The 21,018-nt window shown below is 45.6% G+C and overlaps 1 protein-coding gene across 8 annotated transcripts in view; it reads right to left on the reverse strand.

Moving 5' to 3' along the window:
• The window catches only part of PDZD2 (PDZ domain containing 2), a 311,190-nt gene that overhangs the window by 48,385 nt on the left and 241,787 nt on the right, over window positions 1–21,018 (reverse strand). For all 8 annotated transcript variants that reach the window (XM_016138284.2, XM_016138283.2, XM_016138290.2 and 5 more), the window contains one exon: window positions 16,953–17,108. In XM_016138284.2, the coding sequence (XP_015993770.2) occupies window positions 16,953–17,108 (156 nt within the window). The remainder of the gene's footprint in view (window positions 1–16,952; window positions 17,109–21,018) is intronic.

Genomic DNA, 21,018 nt, shown 5'->3' on the forward strand with positions numbered 1-21,018 from the left:
GTAACGGATCCACGCTGAGAAAGTTGAATTGGAGAAAGCCCCAAGGCACCCTGGTTCACACAGAGAACTGCCCCGAAGGCTCAGGCATTGCTGACAGAGGATCTCTGGGAGTGGGAAGAAAGGCAGGGCCTGAAGTGGTGGCATAGAAACAGCTGAAAAAGGATGAAATGGATTGACACAGCTATTTGGAGTAGATTTGATTTTGAAAAAGATTTCTAGGGTGGGCATTGGAATCACCCAGGGAATTAATAAAAGCCCCGGCTTACAGAAAGGGGGCAGGGGGCCTATGCTCTGTAACTCACTACTACCCTGGGCCAAACAGAACCAGCCTCCAAGGAGACGCGGGACTGAGCTGGAATGTTCCCAGACCCCCTGTCCTCCCCTGAGCTCATTACAGATACGGAGATTGGGAGGATGAGGCTCTCAGCTGTGCCAACTAGTCCACCAGGCAAATAAAGAGGGGAGCTGTTGTCCTCTGGTTGCTCTCTATTCAGAATACAGGTATTTTAACCAGCAATTGCGTAAACTTCTGTTCCATTCTCTGTATGAACTACAAGCACACAAAGCATAATGCAATTCACATATACCATAGGTAGTGACATGTACTGTGTCCCTAATATATATATAGAGAGAGTACTGATGTCAGAGGCAGTCATTTCATTACACAGAAAGGAACAAACACACTTACTTTTAAAGGGCTAAAATCACCTTGTAATTATCTTAAATTCTCAAATGCACCGAAGAATGAAATGAGATTTAGTTTCTCTAATCTATAAAATACCAGTAAGAGTTCTTATGCCAAAGACATCTGATGGCAAAGATAGTGTGTTACTTTACTACCGAAAGCTTGTAGCTAAAACCAGCAAGTGTGGACCTAGAGATCTCTCAAGATGTTGTAAAAAGTACACTGGGACATTATGAATATTATGAATTAGGAATATTATGAGGATTAAATAAGAACGCATGTGAGAGTACCTGATGTGTGTCCTAGGGGTATAGTGAAGGTTTAGTTAAAATTAAAACCAAAAAAACCCCTCAAGCTTTCTCCCCGCCAGGTCTCAGGGTGCCTCTGATGTGATGACGGCACAGACTGTGATTACAGCTTGAAATTGCAGAGATCTACATTTTGACTTTATACCTACAAAAAGATAATAAATTTAATTAAAGAATAAAGCAAAACAAATGGGGACCCAAAGAGACTATGCCACCTTTCTGGACTGAAGATGAAAAAAAAGCTCCACAAAAGTACTGGCAACCTAACAGCCAAGCAGGCAGTTCTAGGCCACGCGCCTGGAGAACTTCATTTTTAGAAATCAGGTTTGCACAGGACGCCAAAGAGGCTTCGACAATATGCTCTGGCCTCACACTCAGAACAGGAGCAGCGCACGCGAGAAAATAAGGACTACATGATGGTTTGCTAAAGGAACAGAGATATTTCCTTAAAAAAGGTGAAATCCTAACAACAGGTCTTGGACTTTTGGATTTTCTTTTTTTTAAAAAAAAATTATATTTTGAGCATCTTTAACTACAGAGGGGAGAAAAAGATGAGATCTCGGGCGACAGACTGGACATACGTGAAAGGCAGATGCGATTGCAAAGTCCAGAGTAGAATGACGTAGAAAGAAAAGAGATGTGTCTAACTACCCTTAAAGTGGGTGCCACAAAGATGGGGAGACACTTAGCTATTCCTAGTTTAGAGGGAGTGACTGGGATCTACAGAAATCTTACTGCAGAGGAGAGGCAAAAAACTACAGAGACCGGAATGCGAGAACTTCCCTACAGGGACCTCAGGCCCGGAAAACAATGAGAGATGTGATTTATACACTATAGATAAAGAGCTGGAGTAAGAGGATTTGGGACGGCTATGCCGAGAGTGATTGGATTTAAAGGTGAGGGGTGAGAAAGACCAGGAAGAGTAAAAAAAAAAAAAAAAGAATATATATATATAAAATATAAAATATAAAATTTATATATATATATATAAAAGAATATATATAAAATATATATATAAAAAGAATATATATATATAAAATATAAAATATAAAATTTACTCTGGAATATATATATATATATATATATATATTCCAGAGTAAATTTTAAAGGGGACATGGTTATATCTGAAGTGGCCCGAGAAATGCATGACATTAGGACTGCAAAGGAAGCAAACACGAGACACACGAAGAGGGAGCCAAGCTGGATGATCGTAGGTCAGAACTTGATGTCGGTCTAATGGGAGACTATTTCCTGGGGGGGAGGGGGGGGGGCGGGACTGGCAAACTCAGAGGTGGTTAAGATTCGAACAATGGACACTTTAGTGAACAGAGGACTCATTGATTCCACATGAGCCCCACATGACAGAATCTAGAATAGGACTTTAAAAAAAAAAAAAAAACCCGAGTCAGAAAGCGAAGGAATAGGAGCAGTAAAAAAGGCACACAGACTCGGGAAGCAGGGCTACGAAAGGAGGAGTCCATTTAAGCAGCAGGTTAAATAGAAATTCAAGTTAGTCTGCCCAAAAGGAGGCAGATATGAAACTCCAGAGGCATATCCAATTACTGCCCAAAAATAGGCAGCAGAAAGCAATGCTACTTGACCCCTGAAACATTCAAAACCCGAGGAAGGACGATTTGCTAAGGAGTAGGTGGCAGAGGTATCAGTCCTTACTAGCTCATTAGGGGCATGAGCTTTGGAAGCATCGACAGCAGGTCTGGTTCATGAATCTGCAGAGGGTGTTTTTCGAGCTGAATAAATGGCGGGAAAGATAACAGCTTCCTTAAATCTAAGCATTTCTATGTCAACAGTAGAAATGGATAATGTGGTCCAGGCTGGAACGCGTCTGCTCCTAAGAACGGGAAGCTCTATCAGAGGTGCAATCCACACCCAACGCAGTACATATCAGGGCACCCTAAACTTTTATCTCAACGTGTAAATGTAAATAAAGAAACTCTTGACTATAAACAAAAAACACTTTAAGTAGGTTGATTCCCCCACCCAGACAAGGAAGATTCCTGTGAGCTGAGTTTAAGTTTAAGGTCACAGACTTGAAACAACTGCTACAGACTGACTGGCATCTTTAAGAGAAGTCGAGAATATTTTCATCATCGACCCTCCTTTAATTGATGTTACGGAGTCTCTGCTCTAGGCTGTCAGCAGACATTTCTCCTTGAGTGTCTCCTTTTCCCCCGTGTCTTGTGAACAGAGACACAGGCTGTTTTTATTCTGGTTTATCTATCCTTAAATGATGTTTTATAGTGAACAGCCTTAAAAGTTAGAGACAGTGACTCAGGAGAAAGGGACAGATTTGTATACTGTCCAGTATAATAAAGATAATGTTTCTCTCTAGAGCAAGGAGCAGTCAGGTTTGCTTCTAGCCCATCGTAAAAGATTCGGGTTGCCTATTCTCAGGGTTCCTCAGCTATGGCACAAATGCAGTGCACGTGCATCTACCTGAGCCCCTCTGCATCACCCCGAAAGGGCTTGTGGAGTACAAGAGGAAATCATGCAAACACGATGCCTGAACTGGGACTGAATCTTAAAAATGCTGTGCCATGAGTCACAAAGTCATTTGTCTCGGATCCACCAGGAACCTCAGCTCTTTTGCCAGCGTCCTTGAATCAGTAGCGTAAAATTTCTGACTTTTTACAATTCTTGACAAGGTCTCTGGCAAAATTAAATAAGGTCCCAGGAACAAAATTTGGCCAGGGACCTTGGTCCAGGGGCCGGGGATTGGCTTACTTTTCTAAATGTCATGGGTGTAAGGCCAATGTTTTGATATCATTGTGAGCCCACTTATTCTTTGTTTATTTACATTTCACTAAAATGTAAAGGACACAAGCGACCTGCTGTTAAACAAATTCCACTTTCTTCGCACTGAAAGAGCCCAGGTCACAGAGGTTGAAAAGCACTACTTCTTACCAGCACCCGACTCCGAGAATCTCCTTACGAAGATCTGGAGCAAAAGAAGAAGAGATCGAAGGAGGGCCTGAAATACTTTGTTTTTTAACACCAAAGGTCAAGGATTTTTAAGTTTGGATGTTAATTAGGCTTTAACATCTTTAAATTATAACTAGTGAGGGGATCTGAATAGGTTGCCATTTTAGTTATTTGTGTATCACTATGTTGACATTTATATCTCAATGCAGAACCTCTGAAAAGCTACATTGGACATTGTGGCTAGAAATAACTTTGGATGAGAAACAGCACAGGGGTTGAGTCTTAGCTCCTGGCAAATTTTAGTCTTGTGGGGGTGGGGAGGAAACCACCATTATCTACTACTGTGAGACAGGACCCTTTGGTCCAAAGCTTAAAGTCTAGTACTTAGAAATGTCCTGTACCTGCCGTCCGAAGCATTTATGAGATCTCCATGAGCACGCTGTGACTAACATAATGTTGAACTCCTGAGCATCATCTGTCTTTCTCAGCTAACTCTCGAAGCCTTACAAACAAACCGTGCAAAGCATGGCTTTGATCTCCAACCACTTCCGTCGCACAGGCATATCTGATCCCAGGGTAAACGGCAGGGCTGGCTGTACCCCAATCCTGCCATGTTCTCAGCACATGAGGAAAAACAAAAATCTGCAGCTGTGACAGACGACGCCCAGCTCCGAATCCTTAGGACGGATACCCTGCTGGCTCTTGCCCCTGGTCAGCGTCTCCAGGACGGTGGAGCCTGGTGATTTCCCCTTTCATGCTCCTGTCACACTAAGATTATTTTCAGGCTGCCAAAGGAAGTTCATTTTCCAAATCTCTGGGGGCAGATGTTTGAGTGACCAAAGGAGAACCAGATGGCCATCAGAGAGGCCAGGCCTGGGAATGAATAACCATTCAGAAAAAGGGAATCAGAACAACCATAAATCAGCCTCCAAGTAGCAAGAAGCCTGCGAGCTGACTGCAGAAATTGAAACACAAACTTACGGCTACACTAGACTCGTTGCTTTCCAACAAAGACAGTAACTCAGGACTGAAGAGGAAAACAGTGAAACTGAAAAGCAAAACTCGCCAAACCCCGGCCTGCTCTGGTGCGTGCGGAGCGTCAGCGGCAGCTGGGGGAGAAGCGGCTGCTGATGTCACCGAGGTGCTCAGGCTGTGGCTCGGCAGAAGACATAATTTCATCCTTATTCTCCCTGAGTCGATTTCCGGTTTCCTCCCATTTGTCATCCCCAAACAATTTGAGCCCACTTTGTTGGTGATTTGGATGAGCTTTACTGCATACAGATTAAATAGCTTTCTTGGTCCCTTAGAAAGCTGAAGCAATAAATCGCCTTTAAGGACGTAGTAATGTAATCAGTCATTGGCCCATATTTGCCCTTCCTGTGGCAGATTTGTATGTGTCCCCGTCCCAAGGAGAGGTCATTGTCCTTCAGTGATTCTCAGTGCTTCAAAAATAGTAGGAGATGCAGATGGCAAGGAGGAGAATCTGCATATGTCCTCCCTTGGTTTTGATTTCAGACTGAGGCGAATACAGGCGTCCTCGGTGAAGCAGGAATCTCTCGCTCCTGCCACGGTCCCATGAGCTAGCGGGTGACCAAACTGTGGGGCCTGGAGTTCCTTGGGTTTGTGGGCTGCCAACTAAAGGCGGACCCATGGGTCATTCCTCAGCAGCAGTGGGCTGCCTGCTCACACTGGACATATCTCTGGGAGCAGGACTACGACACGCCTTGCCCTAAATTCCACAATGATAAGATCGGGTGTGTGCGTGTTGTGTATGTAGGAAAATCTCAAGATATACAAAAGGAGAGGACGGGGGAGGACTATCAACAAGGCATGTAAAAGAGACCTAAGTAGCAAACGCAAGGATTGGCAGGAGAGAAGATAATGGATCAATTGTCAGAGGTGGCCTGATACAGCAGCTTAGTCAAATCCAATTCAGCGGTGACAGTAAACTCGCCAGATTCTTCCAGGGTCCTTTTTCTATACAAACAATTTAGTGGAAGTTTTACATGAATCACATGGCTTATTGTAACAGAAAGAGAGTTTTAACTGGGCTTGCCATTTAGGCAGGGTTTAAAGGAAGAGTCACTGGTCGCCTTGAAGACAGTGTGGTTCCGTTTTGGTCTGCTGCTTAGTTCCAGGCAGTACCTGGAAGGCCTTCTACTGCCTTTTCCAGATCAGCATGACTCGTTCTCTGAATTCCCCATTTTCCAGGAGTGCTGTTGAGTTCGTGCTGGTTTGCTGATAACATCTTTCTAAGGGCAGCGACTTCTTGAAGACGCTGGACTGGAAAGCTGAGCGGTGCTCTGCGGAGGGAGGCCACGCGGGAAGCAGCAGAGGAGGCTGCCCCAGGCTCACACACGATCCTCTACAGCAGGCGTAGGCCCACTGCTGCCTGGGGGTCAACCCTGGCCCAACGCCTGTTTCAGTAAAGTCTTATTAGAACGGGTAGGCCCTTTAGTTCACTTAGCGCCTAAGGCTGCTCGTGCACTGCAAAGGCAAGTAAGTGAGCAGGTGCGGCAGACGCTGGCCAGCAACGCCTGAAAGGTTTACGACCTGAACGTCACAACTGCCAATCTCTCCTTTACAGTAACAGCTCATACCCCAGCCCTACCCATCCCTATCCAAAGTCACTGTGAACAAGCTTGAGAAATTTTAGGAAACATAACTTAAGAATCTGAAGGGAAGGCACTGATAAGCACAGACGTCTTAGGGAAGCTGTGACCGCAGGTAAGGCCTAATGGTCAGTCGACCATGGTATTTCCTGTAAAAGCATCTTCGTCCGTCCGGGCTTCGTGATTTTTACAATTTCATTTGAAAAACATACCGATAAGACACTCATTTGAAAGTACAAAGATTCTCTTCTTAAAATGCACATATTTTGCTAAGCGTCATAGGATAATTGGCCATCATTTAAATTGGTTTAATCAGATCGCTTTACTAACACAGGGCTTGGAAGAAACAGGAAGAGTTTTGTTTGTTTGTTTGTTTTTGGTCTTTTTGTTTTTGTTGGTGGTGGTGGTGGTGGTAGTGCAAGGGGAGGAAATGACTTGGGGAAGAAGGAAGAGGCTGCCCGGGGGCCCGGGAACCTGTTAGGGGAGCCGGTGGGTGCCTTAGTGAAGGCGTTTAGAGCAGTATGAGGGCCCCAGGCTCCCGGAAACCTGTGAAAAGAGGGGCCGGCAAGTGAGGAGGAGTGGATAACAGGCGGCTGGAGGGTTTGAAGGTAAACAAAATCGTGTTCGAAATATTGCTTAAGACTGGCCTTGCCCTCAGGGGGAAAAACGAAAAAAAAGGGGGCGGAAACTCATTATACCCTTCTCTACCAGCGAGGAGCCCTTGGCTCCCCACGCTGCAAGCCTAAGAAGCCAGCACTCCAGCCGGCAGGCCGGCCCTGCTCCCTGCCCCCGCTGACCAGTCAGCGCCACTGCATCTCCTGCCTGTCCGTCTTCATGGCCGCCTCTCTTTGCATCCAGGCTCTGACTACTTCTCCGTGGGGTGGGGTGGGGGACTATGCCAAAGGCTGCCATGTCTCCACCTCCAACTTCCTTTCCAGTTCAGCTCTTCCTCTCAGTTTTCAGTAACCTTAAGACAAAATCTCTGACCCTGTCACTCAACGTAAAAATCATCAGTGAGTCACAGTACTTGTAAAATAAGTCATAATTCTTTCTGGAACTCAAAGCATGTGCTGAACATTTGTGCTTAATAGGCTATTCGCTGATTCCTGAACAGGCCTTAAAATGTTCTTTGTACACGTCACTTTTCTGCTGTAGAATGTCACCCATTTTTGTGGGTGTTCCTGTGGAAACCCTATGGAATAGTTAAACACCACCCGAAGCCTCCCCGATTCTTGGAAGGAATCAGATGTCACTCCTCCAGGTCATATACAGCATATGGCTCCTAACAGATTATACAGAAGAAGGGAATATGAAAAGTACCAAAATAACTATAACTCATTTATGGAATACAATACATACTGTAAGAGTGGACCACTGTGTTATGTCTTCCTGTCCCCCAAAGCACCAGCAGAGTGCTCATGTGGACGGCAAAGTCACGTTGGCTGAGCCCAGTATTGATTTATACTGTGACTTGGTTGCAGGCACCTGAACATCATGTCATCACCTTCTGAGATCATATCTGCTGTCAGCAGAAGAGTGTTAGGAGGAGTCAGAGATGTTTGCTCTGGGAGCTGAAGAGGGCGTGTGCGTGACATGCAGGCCACCTATTTGCTATCACTAGCTGATAGTACCACAAATACTTATTGATATATTTGTCTCTAGGGGGAATAAATCTGAATATTCAAAAACAGCTTTGGCAGCACATTTTGAGAGCGTCTACCCATCAACATAAACCAAGAGGCGTCTTTCTGATTTTTAAGCGTTAAAACGTGAGACATGGGCAAACGAAATTGGCAAGGTCTGGAGTAATTAGGAAAGTGTCTTCAAGGAAGGAGGGGTTTCAGAATCTTGATAGGAGCAGAAGCAAGGATTTTTCGAGGGAAGAAATAAGAACAAGAACCAGAAGGGAGAGATGTGACTTTTCTTTTCTGCAAATGTCATTTACTGAGCTTCATCGGTAACTTACGTAAAAAGCTGGGCAAGCAAAACCAAGCAAACAAACAGCAAACAACAAGCTGGGCAAGGAAACACGTGGGCAGGGAGAATTCTGTTCATTTTAAACAGCTCTATTTCTTTAAGAAATTTCTGCCCCGGATTCCACAGGGCAATTTCTGCTCTCTTATATTTCGCTTTGTTTTCATCTCTTGGCTTTGTACTACTGTGTTGTATAAGATGTGGTGAGAGAGAGAAAAATACCAAAAAACTCCAAATCTTTCACGCCACATGAAGTCTTCAAGAGCGGTGTTTTTTTTGTTTTTTGTTTTTTGTTTTTTTCCCAAAGCACTTTTTGTCTAGTTCATCTCTACACCATCGAAGGTGATATAGTCATTTGCCTAAAAAAAGACACAATAAGTGGAATTGAAACTAAGTGGAGATATCCTGTTTCTTTTAAGAGAGTAACAATCTGACCATGCGTATCAGCATTATCTCCATTTATAGTCTCAAAAGCCACATACCTCTCAAGGATATGTCACCTTAAAGGCTGAGCGAGGCCTCAAAACAAATAAGATCTATTACCTCAGAAATACAGTGTATAAATGACTCTCACAATCCTGTCCCCCCTCCCCCCCCCCCCGTTTAATTGCTATCATTGTGTCTAAGGCAAAGAAATTTTTATTTTGGTTTCATTTTTAAACGGCCACTTTCTCTCAAGTCTTGCTTGATACATTCTATTCTACATTTCAGTGTGAGACCTACAGATTTAAACTCCCAATGGACATTTAAAACTAAAGAAATAGGAGTGATATGTAGGAGAGGAACATTTGTAACAGGGGCGGGGCCGAGAGGCATCTTGGAATACCGTGATGGAATGCACAGAGATGCGAAGCACCTTAGCCGGAGAGATAAGGTCGCTTCGTGACTTCTACAGTATTATTCTCATAAAAGAAATTAATTTGAGGGTGAAGAAGCTCTACTACATGCTCTAGCAGTCCATATATTATCTTCACTGAAATTTGAAGGAATTTGTCAAATCTAAAAGATGACAATAGAGTTGACTGCACACTGAGGGGATTTCTTTAACTGCATTTCACAATGCTCCAGGCTGTGATGTCAACCTATGTAGACTGTGCGGCCAGATGATAACCCCGACACAGATTCATAAATTATAACCCTGGACTACTGTACTGATGTATACATGTGCTATCAAGCACACAACCTTCTCAAATGAGAGAAAACTACACAAGTTCTAATAACTTCCTGCCACACTCCCAGGGACCACTTAGTTCCCCTGCACCCCCAGGGTGTGCTCACCCCACTTGGGAGAACTCCGAGGTATGAGGCTGCAGAATACAATATTTGCTTTTCTGTGCGGATCACAGGAGCTGTTTACTTCCTTGAGAACTGCAAACTGCTTGGATGCACAAGCAGCAGAGAGCCAGGTAGCAAGTTGGAACAGGCCCCAGGAAGCGTGCCACGGGAATAAGCCTAATTCAAACTTCAGCAGTTTTCTGGGCAACTCATTCTTGCCAAATAATTATTCTTATCTTATTCTCCCCACACCCATTTAAATAATCGCTTCATCTCCTTAAGTATGAAACCAAAACAAACAAAAACCGCCCCCAAATGTAAATCTTTCTTTCTTAGACCAGCAATAATTACAGCCTTATCTTTCTTACCTTGCTCTGGACATTTTCTGCACTATGTTGAGTGTCAGGCAACCCTCTTATATATGTGCCAGCTGAAGTGTGGTTTAAGGAAGGTCGAATTGAACTGAGATCTACATGGGGAAGTCTAGGGCTCTGAGAGGATAGTTCACAGTTTGGGATGGTGGAGAGGAAAATGTGCAACTTGGGGAGCTGGGGATCAGCATGGATTGCTGCCTGCTTCGGGCTGGTGCTGGGAATAGCCCAACTTCTGCATCATCAGCACCAGTCTATATACTAGGATGTCTGCCGAAGCGATGAGAAGCACGGTGTACAAACGCACCTGTGCTCATGAAGGATCCAGAGCAGGTTGCGGGATCTGTGCTTGCCAGTTTCTTAGCAGCACCACAAATACCAGGGTCTTGAGCCTCGTATTCTAAATGACAGAAAGGAGGGAGACAGGTGGGGGCCTAAAGCGTCTCCTTATCAAAGCCACGCACAGACCGGTCCCAGGCCGGGTCCGGCCGACGGCCAGGAGACTCTCAGAAGCCCTGACGCTTTCTTTGCAGCACGTCATGGAAATTGCCATATGGGAAACAGTTCGAACAGTATGTTTGAACCTGCTGCTTCCTCCGGCAGCCACTAACTCTCAAAGGTTTGATTTTCAAAATTTGAGTATCGGGTGGGATGCTTCTGAGACTTGACTCCTGGGCCCCGGCCGACTCAGACCTGCCAGATGGGCCCTTCTAGGGTAGGTAGGCTTTGGAGATCTGATGACTGGTTAAACCATGTCCTCCCTCTGGATTTCAGACACGTGGAAGAGTGTGGGGCTTCGTGTGTCCATTGATGCATCTATGACACACAGGTATTCCCCTCACGTGTCTGTGAAGTTCTGTGGACGCTTTCTTAGTGCGTTTACCTTTCCTTTTTCTTTTCCCTTGTAGCTGGCTTAAGCCATAACGTGACTCATCCAGGGAACAAATTTGCTACCAGCAGAGCTCAGCAGTCTTCTTCTTCTACCAAGGATTTCTAGCCTCTAAAATGCAAAGTTTGGACCAACTAATCCCAAAGTTCCGTGTAGCTATTTATCAGAAGCTGCATCTTCGAGGCTATCAGTCCTGCGCTCCTGTCCCTGGAGCCTTTTTGCCGAGCCTTCCCACTCACACCTCATCTACCACTTCACCAACTCCCTTGAGATGTGCAATCCTGTTACGGATTTGGTAAAAATCAAGTCTTAAGTTCCCTTTCTAGCTGCTTGCAGCTTTTCAGTCTTAACAACAACGAAAAAATTAGAAATCTACTCATTTGTTAATGAGGTACTCCCACAAATGTCTTTCTATTGTAAGGGAGGGGACTCTGTGTCCTCCCAAGGCCATACTTGGAAGAGCGATTTCTACATTTTCAGTGTTCGTATTCCAGACAGAAACACCCAGGAGGGAAAGGCTGATAGACTTTCTACCTTGTGGACACAAACAATAAGCTATGTGCCATGCCCTTTTTAAACTTGTGGTGTGCTGAGGAAGATGGTCAAGTCATTGGAAGATAAACAGATCTTATGATGAGGGGTATGCTGGAGCATTAGGGAATGAGAAAAGATAGAGAGCAGTCTCCCACCTGTCTGCTCACCTGTGTCCAACTATCCATCTGTCCCCGGCACATATTGAGAGCCGACAGTGAGTACTTGGGATACACGAGTGAGCAAACCTGACATGGGCCCTGTCCCCATGGATCACCTTCCAATAAGGGAGGATGACATTACGCAAACTGTCACTGAATGAATGTACTATTATAAGCTGTGTTAAGGGTCATGAAGGGAATCGCAGGGTGTATTACATCCTGGGGGCCTGGGCATGAAGGAGATGTGTCCTCAAGTTAGATAAAGAGGAAGCGGAAGCCCAAGGAGGAAGGAAGAGCTGTCCTGACCCAGGAGAAGGAGGGCCTCTCTGAGCAGTGGCCGGCAACACCCTATGCTCAGAGAGACCCTCAGAGCCCACCGCTGCCCTATGCGCACCCTGTATTTACACCCTCACCTCGAGGCTTGTGGTGAAGTACATTTGTTTCCTTCACAGAAAGCTTGGGGAGCCCTGTGCCGTATTCTCTCCATATTACAAGTTTCATGCTGTGAAGATCTGATTTTCATTTGGATCCTCCTGTTTTAATACTAATCACAAGCTTAAGCACGTGGTGCTCACTGTTCTTTGCATTACGCTCTAAGTTCAATTTACCAGAAAGATCTAGCTCAGGCCCCAAACAAGAGACAGTTTCTTATCCAGGGCAACTGTCTCAACCGGAAATGGTACTTTCAGATGCTGCAATAGAAATCCTCACCGCGCAGACACTTTACCAAACTTTATCAAAAAGCAAACACTTTATCAATTATTCAATCCGAATAAAACATGAGAGTCCTCTCCTTTCTTTCTATATCTGGATGGCTGTCTACCCCCGAGGATGCTGACTCTTCCAGAAGATAGGGATTCAAGTTCTCACACCTCTTAACTCCTCCATGAACAAACAAAGAACCAAACACCAACACCAAACTTACAGGCTTGTGAGATCCAGCTTGGCTCTTCTTTCCTTTCGAGAGGTGAGGTCTTTTATTCCTTCTTAAACCCTAATCACCCAAAAGTTCTCCAAGATTTTCCCAAACTGGTGATTCCAAAAATGTTAGAACTGATTCCTGATGCCAGAGGAAGCCGGAGACAGGTCTGCTGATGGATGTGCGAAGCAGACTCTTCCCAGCTGAGCTTGGACAATTGCAGATTTGGCAAAAGCAATCAGTACTTCCATTTGTGTGTGTGTGTGTGTGTGTGTGTGCGTGTGTGTGTGGTTGTTAAGAGGTATCGCTACCCATTTCGCGCCTTGTTACACTGAAACCCTTCTTTTCTTCATTTTAAAAAGAGCCACTTTTTCAGAAGGTCAGAGCATGGATCATTTTTTTTTTTTTCAGGGATGGACTGTAATTATTTACAACTGAGAAGGGAACACACTCTTCTGAATAGCCAAGAATAGCCCATATGCCACTCATTTTACTGGAAGGCTCCAACATTCTCAAACATTAGCCTATGTCCAAACCACCTGGAAGGCTTATTGAAAACAGATTGTTGGATGCCACCCTCGGTTTCTGATTCAGCAGGTCCGGGGTGGGACCCAAGGATTTGTATTTTTAACAAGGCTCTAGGTGACACTGATGATACTGGTCCAGAGATCACACTTTGAGAAGCTGCTCTACTGATGGCTTTGTGATCAAGGCACATGTATTGAGTTTGTATTGAATACAAAGTACTTCACTGGTACTGGGGGCCCAAAAGAGGTACACCTGACTGCAAAAGTTTATAAACCTTATGTATTTTTCTTTCTTTCCCCAAAGAAACAAGCAGTAACAAATAAATGGAAAACAGCAGATGCTAAATGCCAGGGAAGCAGTGATTCACACACTTGGGAGAGAGAGAGAGAGATGGCTGTAGATACTTCAAGCAGAGGGAGGCATCAGATAACTTTGAACTTCCTCTGGTCTTTGAGAGTGGGGAGGGCACATGTGTCACACCTCGAAGCAAAACTACCTCAATTACTTTCAACCTTGACTCCCCTTTCAGGAGGATCCAGGCAAACAGCAGGAGAATCACAGCTCACATCCTTTGCAGGCTTAAGGGTTCAGCCGTACCACCCCATTGGGGTTCCAAGTGTGCAAAAACTGCAACTGAGTCAAGTTCCCCTCAACTGGCCACAAGGACCAGAAGAGAATTGCTCTTCTTTATTCTGTAGTCAACGGCAAGGCCAGGTTTTCCAGTCTGCAGTGCCCCAGAGTGCAGGCGTCCTAAGTGGTAGATGAGGCGGGGCCCAGTTTCTCTGAAGAGCAAATGAAGAAGGGCCCAGGGAGCATGAGGAGGGAAGTGAAAAAGTCAGAGGCTCAGGACCCAGGCTTGTGCCTCAAGGACATAAGGGTACAAGGTGAGCTCCGAGGGAAGGACGGGAAGTGGTCCAGGAATGGCAGGAACTCATAGGAGAATCCTCCCCTCCCTTCCATCCCTTATTATAGTCCATGCATTGTGCTGTCCTAGGGATAGAGCGATGCTTAAGGCATCATGGCCTTTGCCCTTGAAATGTTTATATCTAATAAGGAAGACAGAAAAGTAAAAAAGATAAATGATACAAACAAGATGGTAAATGATATAACAGAAATCTCCACTCAGCTATGCAAGCGTAGAACACAGAATAAATAACTCTGGAGGTCAGAGAAAGGTTTACTTATGGGAAGGAGTGACAACTGGGCTGGATTCACAAAGATCTTGGCAGGCAAAGGTTTTTTAGGTAGAAAGAACAGCAGGTACAAAAGCACATCGTAGTAGCCTGGGGAATGAGGCGCTCACAGTGCTAAGAGGGTGTGCGTGGTCACTGGGAGCATCTATCACAGAGAAGGCAGCACAGGTCGGCTGGAGCTGATGGCAGTCTGTGTCAAGGAGTTGGGATTTTAACCTCAGTGTGATTGAGAGCCGCTGAATGATTTTAAACAGTTAATGACATGGCCAGATTCTCACTTGGCCCTTTTCCTTTTTTTTTTTTTTTTTTTTTTTTTTTTTTTGAAATGCAGCTCATGTAGGAATGCTACGTTTTCTAGGATTTGACATTTTCAGTGATCGAACGACTAAAAACAGAATGCTATAAACAGAATGTCATTTGTTTCCAAAGACTATCGATATACTAGAGCGATGTGAAAATAATGATAAAAATGAGATCCTTCGTGGCAAACTTTGGGGGTAAGGTTATCTCAGGGCACCTGGGAAAAGGGTTAAAAATTGTCTCTGCAGAGCAGACGTGCAGAAGACAGACGCGAGGAAGAATGGCCGATCAGATGAACCAGGATCTTCAAAGAAATGTCGATACGGGGAAAGGGTGAGACTCAAGATACTTCTGGCACCAAACAGGCAAATCTTCCACACCAGGCGTGGTGATGGGGGGTGGGGTGGCAGCCCTGGCAACTGTTCAAATGACTGTGGGATTTCACGGTCCCTTTCCCGTTTTTTTTTGCCTCTATTCCTCGAACTTGATATTCACCATATGGTTTTATCCTAAGCATGGCTGGAGCCCTCTGAAAGGAAAATCTCACTGCTGTTTACTGTAGCCATGAAAAATAAATCATAAGGGTGCTCCTGGCAGGTCCTTAGCATTTGGACTACGCCGGCTCAGCCTAAGTGCTTGGAGCACAGCACCGCTTACAGGTGCAAAGCTCGTCACTGTCTGAGTGGAATCTGGCAGCAGGTTTAATCATTCTCATGTGTGAAATAAAAGGCTGTGTAACCCTGTTGACACACTACTAGGTTTCTTTCATTTAAGGTGGGCCAGTTGTGTTTAAAAATTACAAAACAGAGTCTTGGACTGTAGACATAGAAATATATATATATATATATATATATATATATATATATATATATATATATATATATATATATGTTTTTTTCTCAGTAGTTCAGCATCTTTATAAGGCACAGAGAGTGGACTGTAAATCCCAGAAGACACCTTCTGCCAGGTGCGCACCTCCTGGCCGCCCTGCAGGGCTGTGTCTCAGGGCTGCTTCTCCTGGTTGCAGCTCAAGGGAATGGCTAACGAATGGTTCACGCATGGGTGGTGAGCCTGGGAAGACGCCCGGGGGTCTCCTCCGCCGTCAGTGCTTTGTGAGGGGGACAGAGTAGAAGTGAAGTGGGGTGAGGTGGTGTCCGAGGCACAGAGTGGGGAGAACTGTCAAAGCGAGATCAGCTTGGGTTTCTCCATTGACAATACTGGGTTTGGGATCTGTGTATGACAGCCCGGGCGACATGACCGAGAAAACCCAGAAATGCAGCAGTGTAGCCTGTGTACTTGTGGAGAATTAGCGCCAGGAGCCATTTCTTTCTCCTTGAAGGCAACCCAAAGTTTCCCAAATAAAGTGTGTTGGACAGAATGCATCAAAATTCCTTTGGGAAAAACTACAATAAGAAGCATATAAAACCGAAGGTGATTAATTGGTCATTTTTTCTTTTTTTCGTTTAGATAATGTCATTCACTGGTGATGATGGCACCTGGGCACTGCAGAAAGTGTAAATCGGTACCACCTTTCTGAAGGAAACCCTTGACGAAGCCATTCTAAGGGATCCGGACGGCAGAACGAGGGCACCATCCCCACGCGGGCCGGATGGGGAACAAGGGCTAACAAGAGCTGACACGGCAAACGGCTCGCCTCTCAGCCCCGGAGGCCGAGGGGCAACCACCGAGCACGGCGCGGCCACAGCGGATCGAAAGCCGCCCTGACCCCTGACCGTGCCGGGCCGCATGCGCCCACCAACCACGAGAGCGGCGGGCATCGCAGGCCCTGCGAGGAAGAGCTGCGGGCCGCGCGCATCCCGGCCCGATTAAAATCGTAAGACGCATGTCTACGACGTTGCCTGAACAGGTGCTGTGTTATTTTAACATGCTACTTTCAACCACAAAGCTCTCAGTCTCAGTTTAAATTCACGATCGTTTTCAAGCGTCTATCAATAAGTAGAAATAAAATCTTAGTATACAATAAACGTCCTAGAAATTGACATGTGCACTGAACTTCATACCCAGTTGCTCCCTTAACCTGTTTCCAGTTTCAATTATTTTTCTTAAATGAGAAGCATTACCCTCACAGATCTCTTTGGAAGATTCTGACAAAATAAATAAATAGAAATAAAAAGAATGCACTGTGGTCTTTTCCCATCCTGGCCTCTGGCCGCTGTCTCGAGCTTTTTTGTCTGATCCTGCCACCCACGTCCTCAGGAAACCATCATTCCGGCAGAGCAGCCCTGCGAACCGGAGGCACACTTACTGCTCCCTGGATGGCGGACGAGCCGGTTCCTTCGTCCTCGTCCCCCTCTGGCTCCTGGTCTTCGTTGTCCGTCCAAGAGGACACGTCCTCTACTGAGCTGGTCAGGTCAGGTAGACTCTTAGATGTTAACCTCAGCAGGTCCTCTGCGGAGGTTTCCTGTGGGGGCACAATTACAAGCCCATGAATTACCCCATGGCACCAAGCAGTTCCGGGTCAAGGTCAAGGAAAAACCTAGCAGCATCAACTGTAGGTGGCCATATGCTCCCAACCCAAAGACTATATGGAGTGTATGTTCCGCATTTCCAGGTTTGCGAGGTTACCTTAAATGTCAGAGGTGTGGACCCAATTTCAACCCAAACCAATTTCTTTCCTGAAGAATCTGTTTCATAGATGGATATTTCCTTGGGCGATCCAAGTTCTCTGGACTTATGGTCCTTCGATGCCCTGCCCTGTCCTGCTCCCAGGATACAGCTTAAACCCTCTCACTAGCAGGCCAGCACCTTAGAGATCTGGCCTCTGCCCAGCTCTCCAGACTCACCTCCCTATAATCTCCCTTCTGGCTCCATACTGACTTCCAAACACGCCAGGCTCTCCATTGCCCTATTGCCTTTTCTACCAGCAGCTCCCTCTGCTGACGCTACCTTTCCTTTCATGACTAATGCCTATTTGGGCAAAGTTTGAGCATCCCGTTCTTCTGCAAGCCTTCCTGGACCACCTCGGGAGGTGTTCCGTCTGCCCCTCCGTTCTTCTCTAACATCCTGTACTGTTTATGTTATCGCTTTGCAATGTATATCTAACTAGACTTGTCCATCTCCCCTGCTTGAGAGCTCCCCACACTTAACACCAGAAAAAAGAGAAACATACCCTCCCTCATTGTCCCACACTGACTATTTCTACAAGGCAAGAAACACACAGAAAGTTTTGACTGTCGTGTTCCTTGGGGGCTGACAGAAAAGAGAACAAAAATACTCATCTTAAACACTGGACAAACTATTACTGAGTTGGCACCTGGTGACAGTGACATTTGATGCAGGTTTCACCTTTCAGGTACCTGAAGCTCATTTTAGATCAATAATTGTGAATACTATACTGTGAGACCTTGCCTACGGGAAGGAAAAAGAGTTATTAAGCAAAAAGTGAGTTCGGTTCGCTCCTGTGATGTCAACTCTGCTAGACCATTAAAAGAAAAAAAAAAAAAAAGATGAAGGTCTCAACTGGCGAGTAACTGCACAACAGTAACAGAATAGAATACTTTATGGTCAGTAAAAACGGTGCTGTAGAAATGTTCTTCCTGACGTGGAAAGATTCTCACAGGGTGCTTATTAGTGGGGGGGGGGGGGAAACAGGTTAACAATAATCTGTAGTAACTACATGAATAAGGAATGTAATAACAAACTGGATGTAATAATATGTGAAAACCATAAAGACGAACATTTCTCCAAGTACTAGCTGTGACCAGCTACATTGCTCAGAGCCCTTTATATCTCATTTAATCATCCTAACTTCCTGATTGTCATTCTCAAGTGAGAAAACAGATGTGGAGAGAGGTAGTAACTTGCTCGAGATACACAGCTCTGGAAGGGCCGTGCTGGCCCCACGGTCCAGGCGGGACCAGCTCCAGCTGTGCTCCGTCTCCCCGTGTTTGATTCCATTTGATGAAAACGTGTACGTGGTTCCCATCCGGAAGGACACACCAGCTAACAGACAATACTAATGATGGTATCACAAAAATTTTATCTTCTTTTTCTTCTCTATTTTTTTTTCTGGTTTTCTACATTAGATATCATAAGTACTTGTTAATAAAAAAGAAGAATAAGAAAAGAGCATGAGAGAAATCTATACTGCTATGCATGTACTTTCTAGGAACATCAAAACAGATATTCTGATTTCATTCACTCAGCAAAAACTTTCTAACTTCCTACGTGTGAGCAAATGTTTGTATGGAAGCATGAGACGCCCTCTTCAGAAAAACATAACTGTTATATTTCTAAAACAACACCTTTAAGTTTTGTGACAAGGTGACTATTATCTACAATAGCTTACGATTTTATTATTCTTTATATTGGGCGAGTCAAAAGCTCTTTTTTCTCTCCTTCTCTTCAAAAATATGCAAACAAAGCCTGCGGATTACTTGTTCTTGTTGGGTAAAGAAGAGGAACAGATGCCATCAGGTGCCTAAAGATTGACTTCTTTTTTCTCCGACATGGATGAGCACCTTAGACGGTGTGAAGTTTGGGAACAAACAGCAGGTAGCAGCTGTGGTGGCGTTTTGCCGGGCTGTACGCAGAAGATGGGAAGAAGTGAAAGGTGTCACTCCTCTGGGTCAGCTTTAGGGCTGCAACTCCATATGGATGGCCACGCGGCCATAAATCGGGAACTGGATGCGACACCCAGTTCTTGGCTCGAGACTGTTGCTCGGCTTTACAAAGACCCCCCAGCAAGTGCCCCTACAAGTCAAAGCCTCTGGCAGGAACAAAGGATCTTTTGCTAATACCACTGCCGCTGGTGTTCTTTACGGCTTATTTGCTTAAAGGGAGGCTTGGTGTATAGTGAGTATGAACTCTGAAGTCCAAAGGACCCTGGATAAAATCTGCATCTGTCATCCACCGCTGTGTGACCTCTGGGCGAAACAATTAGATTTTAACTTCACCCTCTGAACAAAAAGAATACCTGTCTCAGGGGAGTTATTTTAAGAATTCGATAATAGTTAAGAAGCATCTGACACCCAGTGGGCACACGATACATGTTAGTGCCCTGTCTTCCAGTAAGTCAGCGAGTGAGGTCATGCACAGGTCAGGCATCGAAATCTGTTTTCAGCATCTGAGGTATGCCCCTTAATTATTAGTTTTGCCCGTGAGTGGCCCTTTTTTGTTTTTACTTTATGTTTTCTTTCTGTCCATGTGTTTGTTAGTGGCTTGACATAGAAGAGATTTCCCCATCCCTATTTCCAAACTAGCATGAGAAAGAAATCATCGCAGAACTAAAAGTTGGGTGGACATGGTATAATGCCTTTCCAGAAAGCCCTGTGCTCTTAAGCTTAGTCTGTGGGGAGGTGGGCTGTGCAAACATATGACTGTGCGTGTGCGTGTGCGTGCGTGTGTGTGTGCGTGTGCGTGTGTGTAAGATTCGATGATGCTTTTCGAACTCCCAGCTCGTTTGACCAAATGAGGACTTTGCTTCTCCTTCCCTTGCGCCATTTCCTTCCTTGTGGGATTCGCGGGGCTGACAGAGAACACCCCTGGCTTTGCTCCCCTTCCCCACGCCTAGTGAGGAGATGCTGGGGTGCCCAGTGGTATCTCTGGGAGAGGAGGAGGGGGCCTATGAATGGAGAACGTCTCGAACTCTGCCTCTGGGACCTCAGTGCCAGCTCCTCCTGCCACGTCTTTGCCAAGGCTCCGTATTCTTGTTGGAAGCCTGAGAGTCCAGGTCAAGAGTTCGGGGGAAAGGGTGTGTAAAGGGAGGAAGGCAGATTTTTCAGGTCACTCGACACATCAAAATATTCTTCTAGTCTATTTATTAAATAGACAATAGACTTTGCAATCTAAGAGGGAAAAATATAGAGAGACCTGTGGATGCTAGGTTCAAAAATAACAACAGGGATAACGGGGGGTGGGCGTGGGGATGAGCCATACTGGCAAGAGCCTGTTGCTCACTCCCGTTCTTCCCTGAACTACAGCTGGGACAAACTGGGACGAACCAGAAGTAAGCCTGATGGCTCCACTTCACTAGCTCCCCAGTCACGCTGGCTCGTTCCTGCGTCATCAACAGCCCGATGAGACAGGGGAGCAGAACCACGACAGCCTGGTGCCTGTTCCTCGTCACAAAGCTGTGGGCTTTACGCAGAGCCCTAAGGCTGCCGAGACCCAGGAAGCAGGCAGATGCCAGGGGCCCAGGATACCGGCACTATCTTAACACTCTCCTGGGGTGTCCCAGCCCTAGGCCTCAGGAAGAAGAGGCGGCTGCATGACGGAGGGACAGACACTGGCCGTGCATCGAAAACCCGTAACGGCATCCAGGCCACTGCGAGATGACAGCCAGCGAGAGCAGCTCTGCCTCACTATCTCCT

Source organism: Rousettus aegyptiacus, unplaced genomic scaffold (genome assembly GCF_014176215.1).
Source record: "Rousettus aegyptiacus isolate mRouAeg1 unplaced genomic scaffold, mRouAeg1.p scaffold_m13_p_8, whole genome shotgun sequence".
NCBI lineage: Eukaryota > Metazoa > Chordata > Mammalia > Chiroptera > Pteropodidae > Rousettus > Rousettus aegyptiacus.